The sequence below is a fragment of the Polypterus senegalus genome, chromosome 12 (genome assembly GCF_016835505.1).
Source record: "Polypterus senegalus isolate Bchr_013 chromosome 12, ASM1683550v1, whole genome shotgun sequence".
NCBI classification, from domain to species: Eukaryota; Metazoa; Chordata; class Cladistia; order Polypteriformes; family Polypteridae; genus Polypterus; species Polypterus senegalus.
In genome coordinates this window covers 48904974-48919065 of record NC_053165.1, presented here as the reverse complement: position 1 = coordinate 48919065, position 14092 = coordinate 48904974, and the positions used below count along the sequence as shown (strand labels likewise).

The window sequence follows — 14092 nt, the reverse complement described above, 5'->3', positions numbered from 1 at the left end:
GCGGTCGCCCCCTCGTGGTCTGGAGGAGGCATAAGCACCACTCACCACTATATATATATATATATATATATATATATATATATATATATATATATATATATATATATATATATATAAAATATATATATATATATATAATATATATATATATATATATATATATATATATATATATATATATATATATATATATAATATATATAATATATATATATATATAATATATATAATATATATATATATAATATATATAATATATATATATATATATATATATATATATATAATATGTTAAAAAGCAAACCTGCTTTTGGGCTCATTAGTGTTTCATCAAAGCCACTTTTTTAAAAAAAAAAAAAAGAAAATGACATCATAATTAAGTAAACATCTGGGGGACTGTTTGGGAACAAGTGTTACAGGACAAGGGTACAAAAAAGTGAAGAACTCAGAACAAAATTATATTCGATTTGATTAGATGCACTTTATTAATCCCAAGGGTAAATTCAGATGCTTATGGCAGCAGTAACATAAAAAAACAAGAATAGAGAAAGGACAAATAATACAGCCAATCAATCAATCAATCAAATAAATAAAAATAAATTTAACAAGCATATCAGGTGGAAGCACTGGATTGTTTGATAGCAATGGTCAGAAAAGACCCCGAGAGGCGCTTTTTAGCACACCTGTAACGGTTTAACTGCTCCAAGAGAACGCTTTCTGGAGGGAAATGGAGGGGAATTTTTAATGTCTTATTATTATTATTATTATTCATTTCTTGCAGTATTCCTTGGCAGTGAAGCGAGATGAGATGCGCAAATTAGATGAAGTGGCCATGCTGGAGGAGCAGAAGCTTGAAAAAGCTGAACAGTTTTTGGAGAACGATGCAGCAATGTTTGATGAATTTTTGAAAGAGAATGACAGAAACTCAGTGGAAGCAATTAAAAAGTAGGTATTGAACATTGACATGAACGTCAAGGTGTTTATTCTAATAGTGTCAGTTCTGTATTGGCAATTAACTACTGTCATTAATCAAGGGGAAGAGAAGTGTCAAGAGGAAATATTGGGGTCCCAACCAGGCCACCCCGTATACTCAAAGTAATAAGTCTGCTCAAATAGACAAGCGCACAAAGGCGTAACAAGAAAACAAAAGCAAAATGTAAGTTTAGGAGCAGTTTAATGGCTTTCAGTGAGGCTGTAGGGTTGGAGCTCTCCTGAATGAGATGCCACCTGGGAATGCCCTGCTTTTATAGTTCGTGGCCTGGAAAGGGCGGGGTCAGTTGCTCTCAATGGGCATCTTCTCAGAGCTATAGGTGGAAAAAGAGGCAAAAGAGTCCGCGATTGTGCCCCTTGGTATCCCAGGGTGGTAGTGATCCTTTGATGCACACATGTGAAAATACATTATGTAAATGCAAGATTTAATACATGTTGCGTAAATAAAATCAGGATAAAGCACCACTGCCTTCCAGCTTCATGAGACTAGATTTTAATCTCAGGGCAGCCACTGGGAGTTTGCATGTTCTTCCAGAGTTTTGTTTGAGGGCCCCAGTCCCTCAAAGTAACTGAAAGACATGCACAGTAGTTAAGTAGTGGTGGTAGTAGTTTACAACATGTACAGAGTACATTAAAAGAGTTACTTGTATGTCTGATGAACAGGCAACACACCACCACACTCAAATGCTATTTTAACAAGATTGTAATTAAATATGTATCTTAATACTACTTAAATGAAAAACAAAACAAATCAATTGACCTGATGTACTGCTTACTCTTGTTTCCATACCACTTGTGGTCAGTCACATCATTAAGCAGTGCCCTCTGTGAATTAGTGTGGTTATAGCTGACGATTCATATACATATTCTCAAACTGGTCAGAGTAAAGTTTTAACAATCCTGGATGTGGCGCCAGTCCATGAAGGGCTCACACATGCATACCTCTACACTCACTCGCAGCAGGGCATTGTAGAGTTACCAGTTAACTTAACACGCATGCCTTCGGGGATATGGGTGGACAGCTGCAATAATCAGAAGGAAAGCCATGCAGACAATGCCTGGGCACATGGATTTGAATACCAGGCATGTGAGGCAGCGGTGGTAACCACTATGTCACCACATAATTAAAGATTTATGCAGAAAAAAAACTTACTTCTGGCAGAGTCAATGTTAAGTGTAGAGCTACAATATATGGGTGTTTGAAGAGGAAGACAGAACAACCAAAGTTGGGTGTGATACAGGAAAAGCAGAAGCTATTATTGATGACAGTTCATGGAAATGTGTCATGACTGACAGTTTAAACAGTAAATTATGGCATTCAGAAAGTCATAGTGTTTCTGTCCTGTTCAGTTCCCTTAAATGTCATACTAAATTATTTAATCAAATGAAGCTTAGACCTCTTAATTCGCACAAGTCCCATTAACTGATCTGTCCTGCTCACACACAGCTGCTGTTTGCTTATATTTATGAAACCCCCAGCATCCCATTGAGGATTGACATTAATTTTCTACTACCCTTAAACTAAATTGGTTCAGTAAATGGATATGTTGCAGAAAACACTTTATAAATAAAGAAGAGTCTGGAGTCATCGTTATAAATGAAATCCAAATGTGGACATGCTCTATTTAAATCTACAGGTGGAGTCCCACATGCTCTTGATAATGCCGCATGGCAGACTGAAGAAATCATACATAGAGCACGTCCTTTTATCAGCTAGGCTCATTTACATACCCATTTGAATATATTTTCATTTTCACCAATCAGCTTTAGATAAATGGTGTACTCTAGAAACGCACCTCTGAATTATGTGAAGTCCCAAACTAGTTAAATATAAAACTCCTAAGAAATAGGACTGCTTACATGTAAGCTGATACCAGAAAACAAAGCACAAAATTAAATGGTATATATAATCTCAAATTGTAGAGAAAAAATATGCTGCTAAAAATGAAGTCAACATGTTCTACTTTACCAGGCAGGCAGTTTCAAGCACTTTTTTCTTTTCCCTTACGGATGGAAGGTCAGATGTTGAAGTACAGTAATCCCTCCTCGATCGCGGGGTTTGCGTTCCAGAACCCCCCGCGATAGATGAAAATCCGCGAAGTACAAACCATATGTTTGTATGGTTATTTTTATATATTTTAAGCCCTTAGAAACTCTCCCACACTGTTAACATTATTAGAGCCCTCTAGACATGAAATAACACATTTTAGTCAAAAGTTTAAACTGTCCTCCATGACAAGACAGAGATGACAGTTTTTTCTCACAATTAAAAGAATGCAAATAGATCTTCTCTTTAGGAGCAGAGAATTTCAGAGGGTGAGAGAGAGCTCGCGCTCGCAAAGAAAAGCAAACAATCAAAAAATCAATACGTGTGCTTTAAAGTTTGCCTTTAGCCTCTCTGCTCACATCTCCTCCGTCAGGCGCAGAGAACGTCAGAGAGAGAGCGAGCGAGATTAAAGCAAACAATCCAAAAATCAATAAGTGTGTTTTTGGAAGCACCGTGATAAAGCGGCATTTCTTAGAGGTGCGTTCTTATCCACTAGGCAAACAGCTTCTGTGCAAGCAGCCCCTCTGCTCACAGCCCTCCGCCAGGCGAGAGAATGTCAGAGAGGGTGAGAGAGAGGCAGAGACAAGAAAACAATCAAGTTCCGCGCGGGAAGCATATCTTATAGCATTGAGGAGTTTTATTTAATATGTAATACATGTTCTGATTTGGTAGCTTCTAAGCCATCCGCCAATAGTGTCCCTTGTATGAAATCAACAGGGCAAACAAACTGAGGAAGCAAGTACCATAAATTAAAAGACCCATTGTCCGCAGAAATCCGCGAACCAGCGAAAAATCCGTCATATGTATTTAGATATTCTTACATTTAAAATCCGCGATAGAGTGAAGCCGCGAAAGTCGAAGCGCGATATAGCGAGGGATTACTGTATACATTTTATTTTTATAGTTAAATATATAGAAGGCTGTGATGATTATGTTTTTATATACATTTTGGAAAGATGCCACTTTTAAAAAGGTAGTTTTTCCATTTGGTGTAATTGTAAAGACCCCACAGTAAACACTATTATACTTTCCCCTGAACTCTTAGATTTTAAAAAATAACACTGACCAAAAATCGGGTTACAGTGACTGTTTGTTTGAAATTTTGCATATTTATTTATTTATGGTGCATTACCTAACCAGTAGTTATTTACACAGAAACTTTAATTACCTGTTACAATGAGGGAGTACAAATTGGTGCCCCATCCTTGGTAGACTGCAGCTTCCCTGGACTCTTGAACCAAAAAAAAAAAAAAAAGCAGCATTAAATAATGGAAAGGTAGATATTTATAATAATGTATTATTTTTATTATTATTACAAAAGTTGATTTACAAAAAGTCAACATAACATTTAATTAGTGTGCAACTAATAGAATTGCACGATATTTCATTGCAACAGAAGCAACTGCCCCAGAGAGAAATATTCATGATGAATAAATGTCAAATTCTGATTACATAAAATGATTAATCAGGACACCTTAATGAGGCATTGCTATGTACTACTCCCTCACAGCTCCAGAAACCTGAGTCCAATTCATAGTTCAGTTGTTTTCTGTGTAAATATTGCATGATCTCAGTTAGTGTGAGATTTTTTCCCATGTCTCTTAATTTCCACCCAAATCACAAATAGTTAACTGTGCCCATGTGAGAGTCCTGCATTAAGCTAACATTCAAGTGTAAGGTTGATTCCTGCCTTGTACCAACTGCTGCCAGGATAGGCCATGCCAACCCAGGGCTCTGCTGGAAAATAAGCATCTTCAGAAAATGGATAGATGCACAACATTTTGAATTTTTCTACGATTTTATATTTCCACAGTGCTGAGATGGAAACAAAACTTAAGCTGGAAAAAGTATCTGAAATAAAACGAATCTCTGCAAAGATAGTTGGAATTAAGAGGTAAGATATTGAGCTGATTACAAAATTGAAATAATTTTGTTTTCTGTTTTAAGAAGTTTCACTTTACTTTCAGTCATTCCGGCAATATCACCTTATGGCACTTTTCATTGTGATGCATATTGTAACGATATTGCTTTTTATTTTATCAACATGCTGGACAAATTCTATCAGAGTAAAAAGTGTCATAAAATGATATCTTCATGAAAAGGGTATGGATTTTTTTTTTTTTATCAAAAACAAGAACATTTCTGGATGATCCAAAGTTTTGATTAATAGTGAATCTTAATCAGTGTTGTACTTTACCTGCCCCTTGAAGAGAGAGCAATGTACTTCAACCTGCCACAAAGTTGGGGCTGAATCTCCTCTGCTAGAATCTAATGGCACGACAGCATAGCCACTGGCACGGTTTTATTAAGGATTCTGGCATGGACCGCTTCATGGAGTTAGGGAAGTGAGTGCAGGTCCTGTTACCTCTGATCATAGGTATGAGGTGCACCTGGCAGAGTGAATGCACAGTCATAGGATTTGGTAGATGAAAGTGTGTGGAGCCCCCTCTCCCCACTGCAATACACATTTATATTCCTCTTATGATACATTTACCTTCAATTACAATATTTTATATAACAAACTGAAGTCATGGAACACATTTGCTTTGCTGAGGTATTACTATATCTGAAAAATGTCATATGTAGTGCCATGCTTACCTTATTTCAGTGGTTCCTAAGCTCGGCCCTGAGAACCACTGTGGCTGCAAGTTTTTATTCCAGCCAAATTCACAATTAGTGATAATAATCGATATCATTTACTTAGTTGGTCTTTTTTCTCTTCTCTTATTCTGCCTTTAGAAAAGTACAGCAGTATGCTCTTTATACTTATAAGACATTTAGAAATATTTCTATTTTTGCTTTAAATGCTCGCTTTTTTGTGCAGTTTGCACCCTTCATTGTATCCTAATGATGGTAATTAAAACAAACAGAACTGACAGCCAGGTAAACAACACTGAATGATGAAAGGCTGCAATAACTTTAGCATCAGACCCACTAATTAGTAGATGATAAATTAAGCAATCCGAACAACTGGAAAACCAGAATGAAAATCAGTAAAAAAAAAACAACCCTATCCCCTTACAAGTACTTAGTACATCCATCCATCCCTTATCCAATCCGCTATATCCTAACTACAGGGTCACGAGGGTCTGCTGAAGCCAACACAGGGCGCAAGGCAGGAAACAAACTCCGAGCAGGGTGCCAGCCCACCACAGTGTTTAGTGCATTTTAATAACAATTTACCAAACTTAAGTTTTGTTATTTCTCCATTGACTCCAAAACACAGAAACTGGGAAATAGCAGCTTACTGAATTGGGCTTTGAGTCCAATTAAAAACGGAAGTTGGTTGGAACAAAAACCTGAACCCACAGTGGGTCCCCAGGACTGAGTTTGGTTAGCACTGCCTTACCTTAAACACTGAATCCCACCATCTTTTCCACTTTTATTCTCTACTTCAGTGAGATTTCCAAGTATGAAGAGATCCTTAAAGACTACAAGATGTACAAACATTTTCTCATTAAGATGTCCCCTAAAGAATGGCAACAGAAATACCTAGAAAAGCAAAAAGAATCCAAAAAAGCCAAGGTGGCAGTCAAAAAGAAACAGAAAGTGGAAGAAGGGAAAAAATCGGCATCATCAACATCTGCCAAAAGTAAGTCCCGTAAGGAACCTGCCTGCCAAGTGTGTTGCTTACTGTTGTAAATTGTTTTCTTGCATAGATTACACTTAACAGTGGAAGATCTGATTTGAAAAATACCGAAGGTCCTTGTGACTGATCCTCCGATTAGCTGTGAACCACCCAATCTCACTGAGACTGCACAGGTGGTGAACCAGCTGAGGGGGGGAAAGGCTGTAGGATCTGTGGTATCTGAGGTGAACCTCTCCAGGCTGATGATAAGGCAGTCCTCCTGACATTGCAAGCAATCTTTGCTTGCATTTGGAAGACTGGCATCATCCTGACTGGAAAATGGGACTTGTCATCCCTATCTGGAAAGGGAAGGGTGATTGCCTGGATTGCAGCAACTACAGGGGGATAACACTGCTCTCTCTGCTAGGTAAGGTCCTTGCTAGGGTCGTCCTCAATTGGATCTGTGATCACTTGCTCACCTACCAACAACCGGAACAGTCTGGTTTTACGCACAAGAAGTCTACCATCGACCACATCCTGGTACTGAGGGTTCTCATGGAGTGCAAACGCGAATATCGGCAGTTTCTTTGCAGCCTTTGTCGATTTTTGTAAAGCGTTCGACTCAGTTGATCGAGCTGCCCTGTGGGACATCCTGAGGGTCTGAGTGATTCCCTCGAGGTTGCTCGATATCATGGCTGGCCTATACACTGGTACTGTGAGTGCTGTGCAGAGTGGAGGCAGGACCTCTGTGTGTTTCCCAGTTGATTCTGGGATTTGTCAAGGGTGTGTTCTTGCTCCTACTCTGTTCAATGCTTGTATGGACTGGGTGTTGAGCAAGGTTGAGGGGTCCAGCGGCTGTGGGGCATCTGTTGGTGAAGAAAGATTCACAGATCTTGACTTTGCTGACAATGCTGTGATCTTCGTGGAGTCAATGGAGGCTCTGATCAGGGCTCTCAAGAGACTGAGTGAGGAGTCTGAGTGTCTGGGCTTGAGAGTGTCCTGATAAAAACTAACATCCAGGCCTTTAATGACCTCTTGGGCACAGCCATCAGCAGTGTGTCTGTTTGCAAAGAGAGTGTTGACCTTATCGAGAGGTTTACTTACCTTGGCAGTGACATTCATGTTTCTGGTGACTCTTCTTATGAAGTCAGTAGACGGATTGGGAGAGCATGGGGAGGTCGTGAGGTCGTTGGAAAGGAGTGTGTGGTGCTCCCGATATCAATGAAAAAAGGACGAAGATCCAAGTCTTTAGAGTCCTGGTGCTTCCTGTCTTGCTATATGGTTGCGAGACATGGACGCTATCCAGTGACCTGAGATGAAGACTGGACTCCTTCAGTACTGTCTCTCTCCGGAAAATCCTTGGGTACCGTTGGTTTGACTTTGTATCGAATGAGCAGTTGTTCATGGAGTCCCAGGTGAGGCACATTACCTGCATTGTGAGGGAATGTCAGTTACAACACTATGGCTATGGGGCGTGATTTCCATAGGGTGACCTGGCTCCTCATTGTTGGGGACCCAAGTGGCTGGACCAGGCCAAGGGGTCGCCCACGTAACATCTGGCTGTGGCAGATAGGGGGGGACTGGACCACGTGTCTGCCTGGGGGGGTTGCCAACTGGGATCCCGAGTTGTTTCGTCATGTAGTGGGTGCAGCAACACATTGTATCGGTGCATGCTCCACAACTTGACTTCACTTGTAATCTGCAAACATTCATGAGTAAATCAAGTCTACTCAAGCTTGTAGCATTTCTAGCATTCTAGCAGGTGGTGCTGACATTCTACTACTTGTTACTAGCCTCTCGGCAGCTTTTCAAAGCAAGTACTTAAAGAGGGATTGAAGTGTTGCACACACCAGTCTATTAACTTTACTGTATATAATTCAATTCACAGAACACGTCTACTCAAATCACGGGCGCCATTTTCAAATTCCGCACCCTTGTTATTCCTGCCAGTGGGAGGTCGCTACTGAGGCCCCAGCAGGGCTGTCTTGCCATTTGGTTAAAAATGGGCCATAGTCTGAATGGCATAGCTTAGGCCACCAGAAGGAACTCTGAGCAGACTAGCTTCAGGGGTTTTGTAGGGCTAAGCCTGACGTTGACATACATTTGAGCAAGTAGTCCAGGGATCTGGTATAAAACAGACCAGTGGCCATTGCTTCAGTGAACCTAGCATTGGTTGGAGAGTGGATAAGTGTCACTTGGCAGGAGGAAGGAGAGAGGGGCAAAGAAGGGTGAAAGGTAGAAGGCACAGATAGTATTTCATTTTTTATTTTGTTTTCGTGCCTCACTTGTTGTGTTTTTGTCTGTATTGTCCTGTAGCCACCTTTATTGAAATTTAGTTGCAATAAAACCTTTGCTTTTCTTATATTTTTGTTTCTTAGGGTCAAAAGAGCACCACGTCATAGGCCACAATATACATGCTGTATAAACTATAATGATGTAATGAGATGATGCCAAGAGCAGTTAAGTTTCTCAAAAGCCCATTTTTTGCAGTCTAAAAACTATATTATTTATTTTAGGGGCAGATGGCCGGACTCCACCTGCAGGGAAGGAATCTGTTTCGTTCCGAGACACCAGGAATTCATCAAGAAGTAGTCAGAAGGCACTCTCTGGAAGAAAACAGTACGTTTAAAGAACTGAGTAGACTGTTTACTGTTTACAGCACAATTCTACATTTGGGTATACATGGGTGGACAAAAGTAGGTTTACAGTTGTTCAAATGGGAAAAGACATGCAGGTTATGATTATTACAATAGCTTTATTAACTCAGAAGAATGTCATAATAGCACAGCACACTCAAATTGCCGGCCTTGTGTACTCTACTCTACTCAACTATAAACCAACTTCTGCCCACCATCTGAATAATACAGATACAATTTTGAAGAAAAAAAAATATTTTATCAATTCCTTACCTTAATCATTGGAATGCATTATAAGTGCTTTTATTTACCTTGACACCATTTAATTTGACTATTTGTATTAAGATTTTATTTCTACTAATTCTGTTGCAAATATACAGTATGTACAACAGACTGAATTTGAACAGACGTCCTTATCAGTATATGAAGTACTGTTAACACTGTTTATTACTGTTATGGACATTGTGATCTCTTGTGAGAGTAGGGAGCAGGATTCGGAGACCCTGGAGAGGTGGAGATATGCTCTAGAGAGGAGAGGAATGAAGGTCAGTAGGACCACCAAGACAGAATACATGTGTGTGAATGAGAGGGAGGTCAGTGGAATGGTGAGGATGCAGGGAGTGGAGTTGGCGAAGGTGGAGGAGTTTAAATACTTGGGACTAACAGTACAGAGTAATGGGAATTGTGGAACAGAAGTGAAAAAGAGAGTGCAGGCAGGATGGAGAAGAGTGTCAGGAGAGATTTGTGACAGACGGATATCAGCAAGAGTGAAATGGAAGGTCTACAGGGTGGTAGTGAGACCAGCTATGTTATATGGGTTGGAGATGGTGGCACTGACCAGAAAGCAGGAGACAGAGCTGGAGGTGGGAGAGTCAAAGATGCTAAGATTTGCATTGAGTGTGATGAGGATGGACAGGATTAGAAATGAGGACATTAGAGAGTCCGCTCAGGTTGGATGGTTGGGAGACAAAGTCAGAGAGGCGAGACTGCGTTGGTTTGGACATGTGCAGAGGAGAGATGTTGGGTATATTGGCAGAAGGATTCTAAGGACAGAGCTGCCAGGGAAGAGGAAAAGAGGAAGGCCTAAGAGTAGGTTTATGGATGTAGTGAGAGAGGACATGCAGGTGATGGGTGTGACAGAACAAGATGAAGAGGACAGGGAGATATGGAAAAAGATGATCCACAGTGGCAACCCCTAACAGGAGCAGCCGAAAGAAGAAAAGGATTTGAAGTACTGTACTGTTATTAACTTTAGCTCTATTAACCTCAATGGAATGTGTGGCTTACTTGTGTAAGAGGTTCAATGCTCAATTACAATGACTCACTCAAAAAAGGTTAAACTATTAGCTCACAGATCAAGGTTTAATGCTGCTTGTAACTATTGGTAGCCCCAGTAACTTGTATTTAACTCCTACCCCTATTCTTTACAAATAATTTAATTCATGATTGCCCTGTGGTAAATGGAGCAATTATACTGAGCAATAAATGATCCCAAATTAGAAAATATAACAAAGATATAATGACAATAATCACAAATATACCACAGAGATACATTAAACAATTAGAACCTCAGAATATTATTTACGTTATTTTAACTGGCCTCTTATAACATCCCCAAAGAAATCCAAGGAAAGAACAGAGGAGAGGCTTAAAGACTCGAAAACAAGAGTATTGATTTTACTGCTATCGTGTAGAGTTCACATAACTGGGTTCGTCATACCCAGATCATCTCCTTAGTCCTCAGAAGCCTGCTTCCATTCCCTCTTTTGTTACCCAAGCTATGGATGTTTTGCTACAATACAACTCTTGAATAATCCATTGTGATTTAGCAGGATACTCTTCATGGCATGAATCCTTCACTGCTTTCCTCCTTTTTCACGTCATTCAAAAAGAAGGATCTCGAGATGGGACTGTGGGTTTTAGACATACAGTACGCTGATTGATTGATGTCATTCTTCTTTCCAGGAATCCAACCCCTATAGTTGCACATCTGTTCAACTAGTGAATCTTTGCTACCATCCAGAACATTTACACAGTTAAACAAACTTATTTAAATATGGCGTGTTTAATGTTCTTTAAGAAATGTTTGCCCAAACATGCTTTCTGTTTTATTGTGTTAATTTTGTACTTTTGGCATTGATACAATTGACTTGAATCTATTTAATAACTGGTCTTATTATAATAATTACAGCAATAAGACCTCAAAGTTTAGTGATCTGTGTTAAGGCATAGGGTATCTTTAGAAACTAGTTACATTATAAACACAGATGTTGTCCATGCATTTACAGTATAGTTTGACTGTGCTTTCTTCAAAATAGGAGTATGAAGTCCTCGGAAAAAGAAGACGATCAAGCAATTTCTTCTGACAGTGATGAGGTTTGGCTTGTTTCTATCCTTAAAATTTCCATGAGAAATACTCTTAACAGTTGAAGCTATATAGTATTGAAGTTTTCCATCAGGTGTATTAATGTACCTTAGAAAGCCCGTAAATGCTGTGTCATTCATCACCCTAGTTTAGATTTTCCAGTGCAGGACTGAGAAAAGCTGTAATCTATCATAAATGGAAGTGAAAGCAAGGTGGGTGCCAGACATGGGTGGGAGGTCATTGCATCAACCAGCCAATTTAGAGTTGCCAGTCCAGTCAAGCTAACCATAGAAAGATTAACTGGTCTGGACCCTCATTATTCTAATTTTTGCTCCCTCTTCTCTACCATCTGAGTAAATCAACAGTGAAACCATGCTTTGATATCGGTACTTTTGTTGTGTATCTCGAGAGTTCCCAAACACAATGTCTTAAAAACCTTCAAAAATGATATATTAGTGGGGGATTACCATCAAAGTCCAAGATAGTTATAAGGGGAAACATACAATCTTTATAAAAGAAAAAAAGATTTACTGTACAGAGAGGCTACAAAAGGCAATTCCAAAAGCAAATACATTCTCAATCCAAAATCCAAAGAGGCAAAGTCAAAAAACAACACAGGTTCAAAAGTATCTAGAGGAGATATTGGGACAGCTTAGCTATTAGCTAAACAAATGAGCGTGATTGACTGAATGGTCTTCTCTTGTTTGTCAAATTTGTTATGTACTGTGATGGAACCCACGGGTGTCATCCATCCATCCTTCCATTTTCTAACCCGCTGAATCCGAATACAGGGTCACGGGGGTCTGCTGGAGCCAATCCCAGCCAACACAGGGCACAAGGCAGGAACCAATCCTGGGCAGGGTGCCAACCCACCGCAGGACACACACAAACACACCCACACACCAAGCACACACTAGGGCCAATTTAGAATCGCCAATCCACCTAGCCTGCATGTCTTTGGATTGTGGGAGGAAACCGAGCGCCCGGAGGAAACCCACGCAGACACGGGGAGAACATGAAAACTCCACGCAGGGAGGACCCGGGAAGCGAACCCGGGTCTCCTAATACCACTGCGCCACCGTGCCGCCCCCAGGGGTGTCGGTGTACCCCAACACAAACACACTAAGAGTCCCAGGTTCAAACAATGTAAGGTTTATTAAATTCACCTCCACAAAGTAGCAAAAGCACTCAATAGCTTTCTTCTTCTTACCACTACACTCCCCTCCTCCAGTTGAGTGTTGCCCAACATCCTCCCAGCTCTGTCTCGCCTGGATAAGGAGTGTGGTCCCTTTTATTACTGACCCAGGCGTACTTCTGATGCCAGGGTGATTGCCTAATGAAAGTACTTCTGGGTCACCTAGAAGTCCCATAAATTGGGGAGCACATCTCCCTATAGCACCCCCTTGCCGCACCCATGGTCACCTGCAGGGCTGTATTGCCAGACTTCCCTGCTGGTTCCTAAATGGGCGCTTTCATGGAGGGCTGCTGCCACCCAGCGCCTGGGGAGAACAGAAAATCCCCAGCAACCTCTTCCAATTCTGGTGGGCTGTCCGTCTCTCAGTTCTGGCCATCTCTTCCGGGTCTGGTTCCTCTCTCTTCCCTGGTCGGGATCTGTCTGCCTTCTAGGAGCATCCCATCCGGGTAAGGAACCATCCCCTCTTCTGGCTATACTGCCAGTCCAGCCCATGTGTCATCTACGGTACTTACAGTGGGATGCAAAAGTTTGGGCAACCTTGTTAATAGTCATTATTTTCCTGTATAAATCGTTGGTTGTTACGATAAAAAATGTCAGTTAAATATATCATATAGGAGACACACACAGTGATATTTGAGAAGTGAAATGAAGTTTATTGGATTTACAGAAAGTGTGCAATAATTGTTCAAACAAAATCAGGCAGGTGCATAAGTTTGGGCACTGCTGTCATTTTATTGATTCCAAAACTTTTAGAACTAATTATTGGAACTCAAATTGGCTTGGTAAGCTCAGTGACCCCTGACCTACATACACAGGTGAATCCTATAATGAGAAAGAGTATTTAAGGGGTCAATTGTAAGTTTCCCTCCTCCTTTAATTTTCTCTGAAGAGTAGCAACATGGGGGTCACAAAACAACTCTCAAATGACCTGAAGACAAAGATTGTTCACCATCATGGTTTAGGGGAAGGATACAGAAAGCTGTCCCAGAGATTTAAGCTGTCTGTTTCCACAGTTAGGAACATATTGAGGAAATGGAAGACCACAGGATCAGTTCAAGTTAAGGCTCGAAGTGGCAGACCAAGAAAGATTTCAGATAGACAGAAGCGACGCATGGTGAGAACAGTCAGAGTCAACCAACAGACCAGCACCAAAGACCTACAACATCATCTTGCAGCAGATGGAGTCACTGTGCATCGTTCAACCATTCGCGACTTTACACAAGGAGATGCTGTATGCAAGAGTGATGCAGAGGAAGCACCAACAGAGCCGCTTGAGGTCTGCTCAAGCACA

At 40.5% G+C, this 14092-nt stretch overlaps 1 protein-coding gene across 2 annotated transcripts in view; it reads left to right on the top strand.

Annotated features, from left to right (window-relative positions):
* Positions 1-14092, top strand: part of cfap100 (cilia and flagella associated protein 100) — a 48762-nt gene that overhangs the window by 15541 nt on the left and 19129 nt on the right. For both annotated transcript variants that reach the window (XM_039771111.1, XM_039771110.1), the window contains exons 7-11: positions 782-945; positions 4851-4931; positions 6436-6629; positions 9122-9224; positions 11560-11617. In XM_039771111.1, coding sequence (XP_039627045.1) covers positions 782-945; positions 4851-4931; positions 6436-6629; positions 9122-9224; positions 11560-11617 — 600 coding nt within the window. The remainder of the gene's footprint in view (positions 1-781; positions 946-4850; positions 4932-6435; positions 6630-9121; positions 9225-11559; positions 11618-14092) is intronic.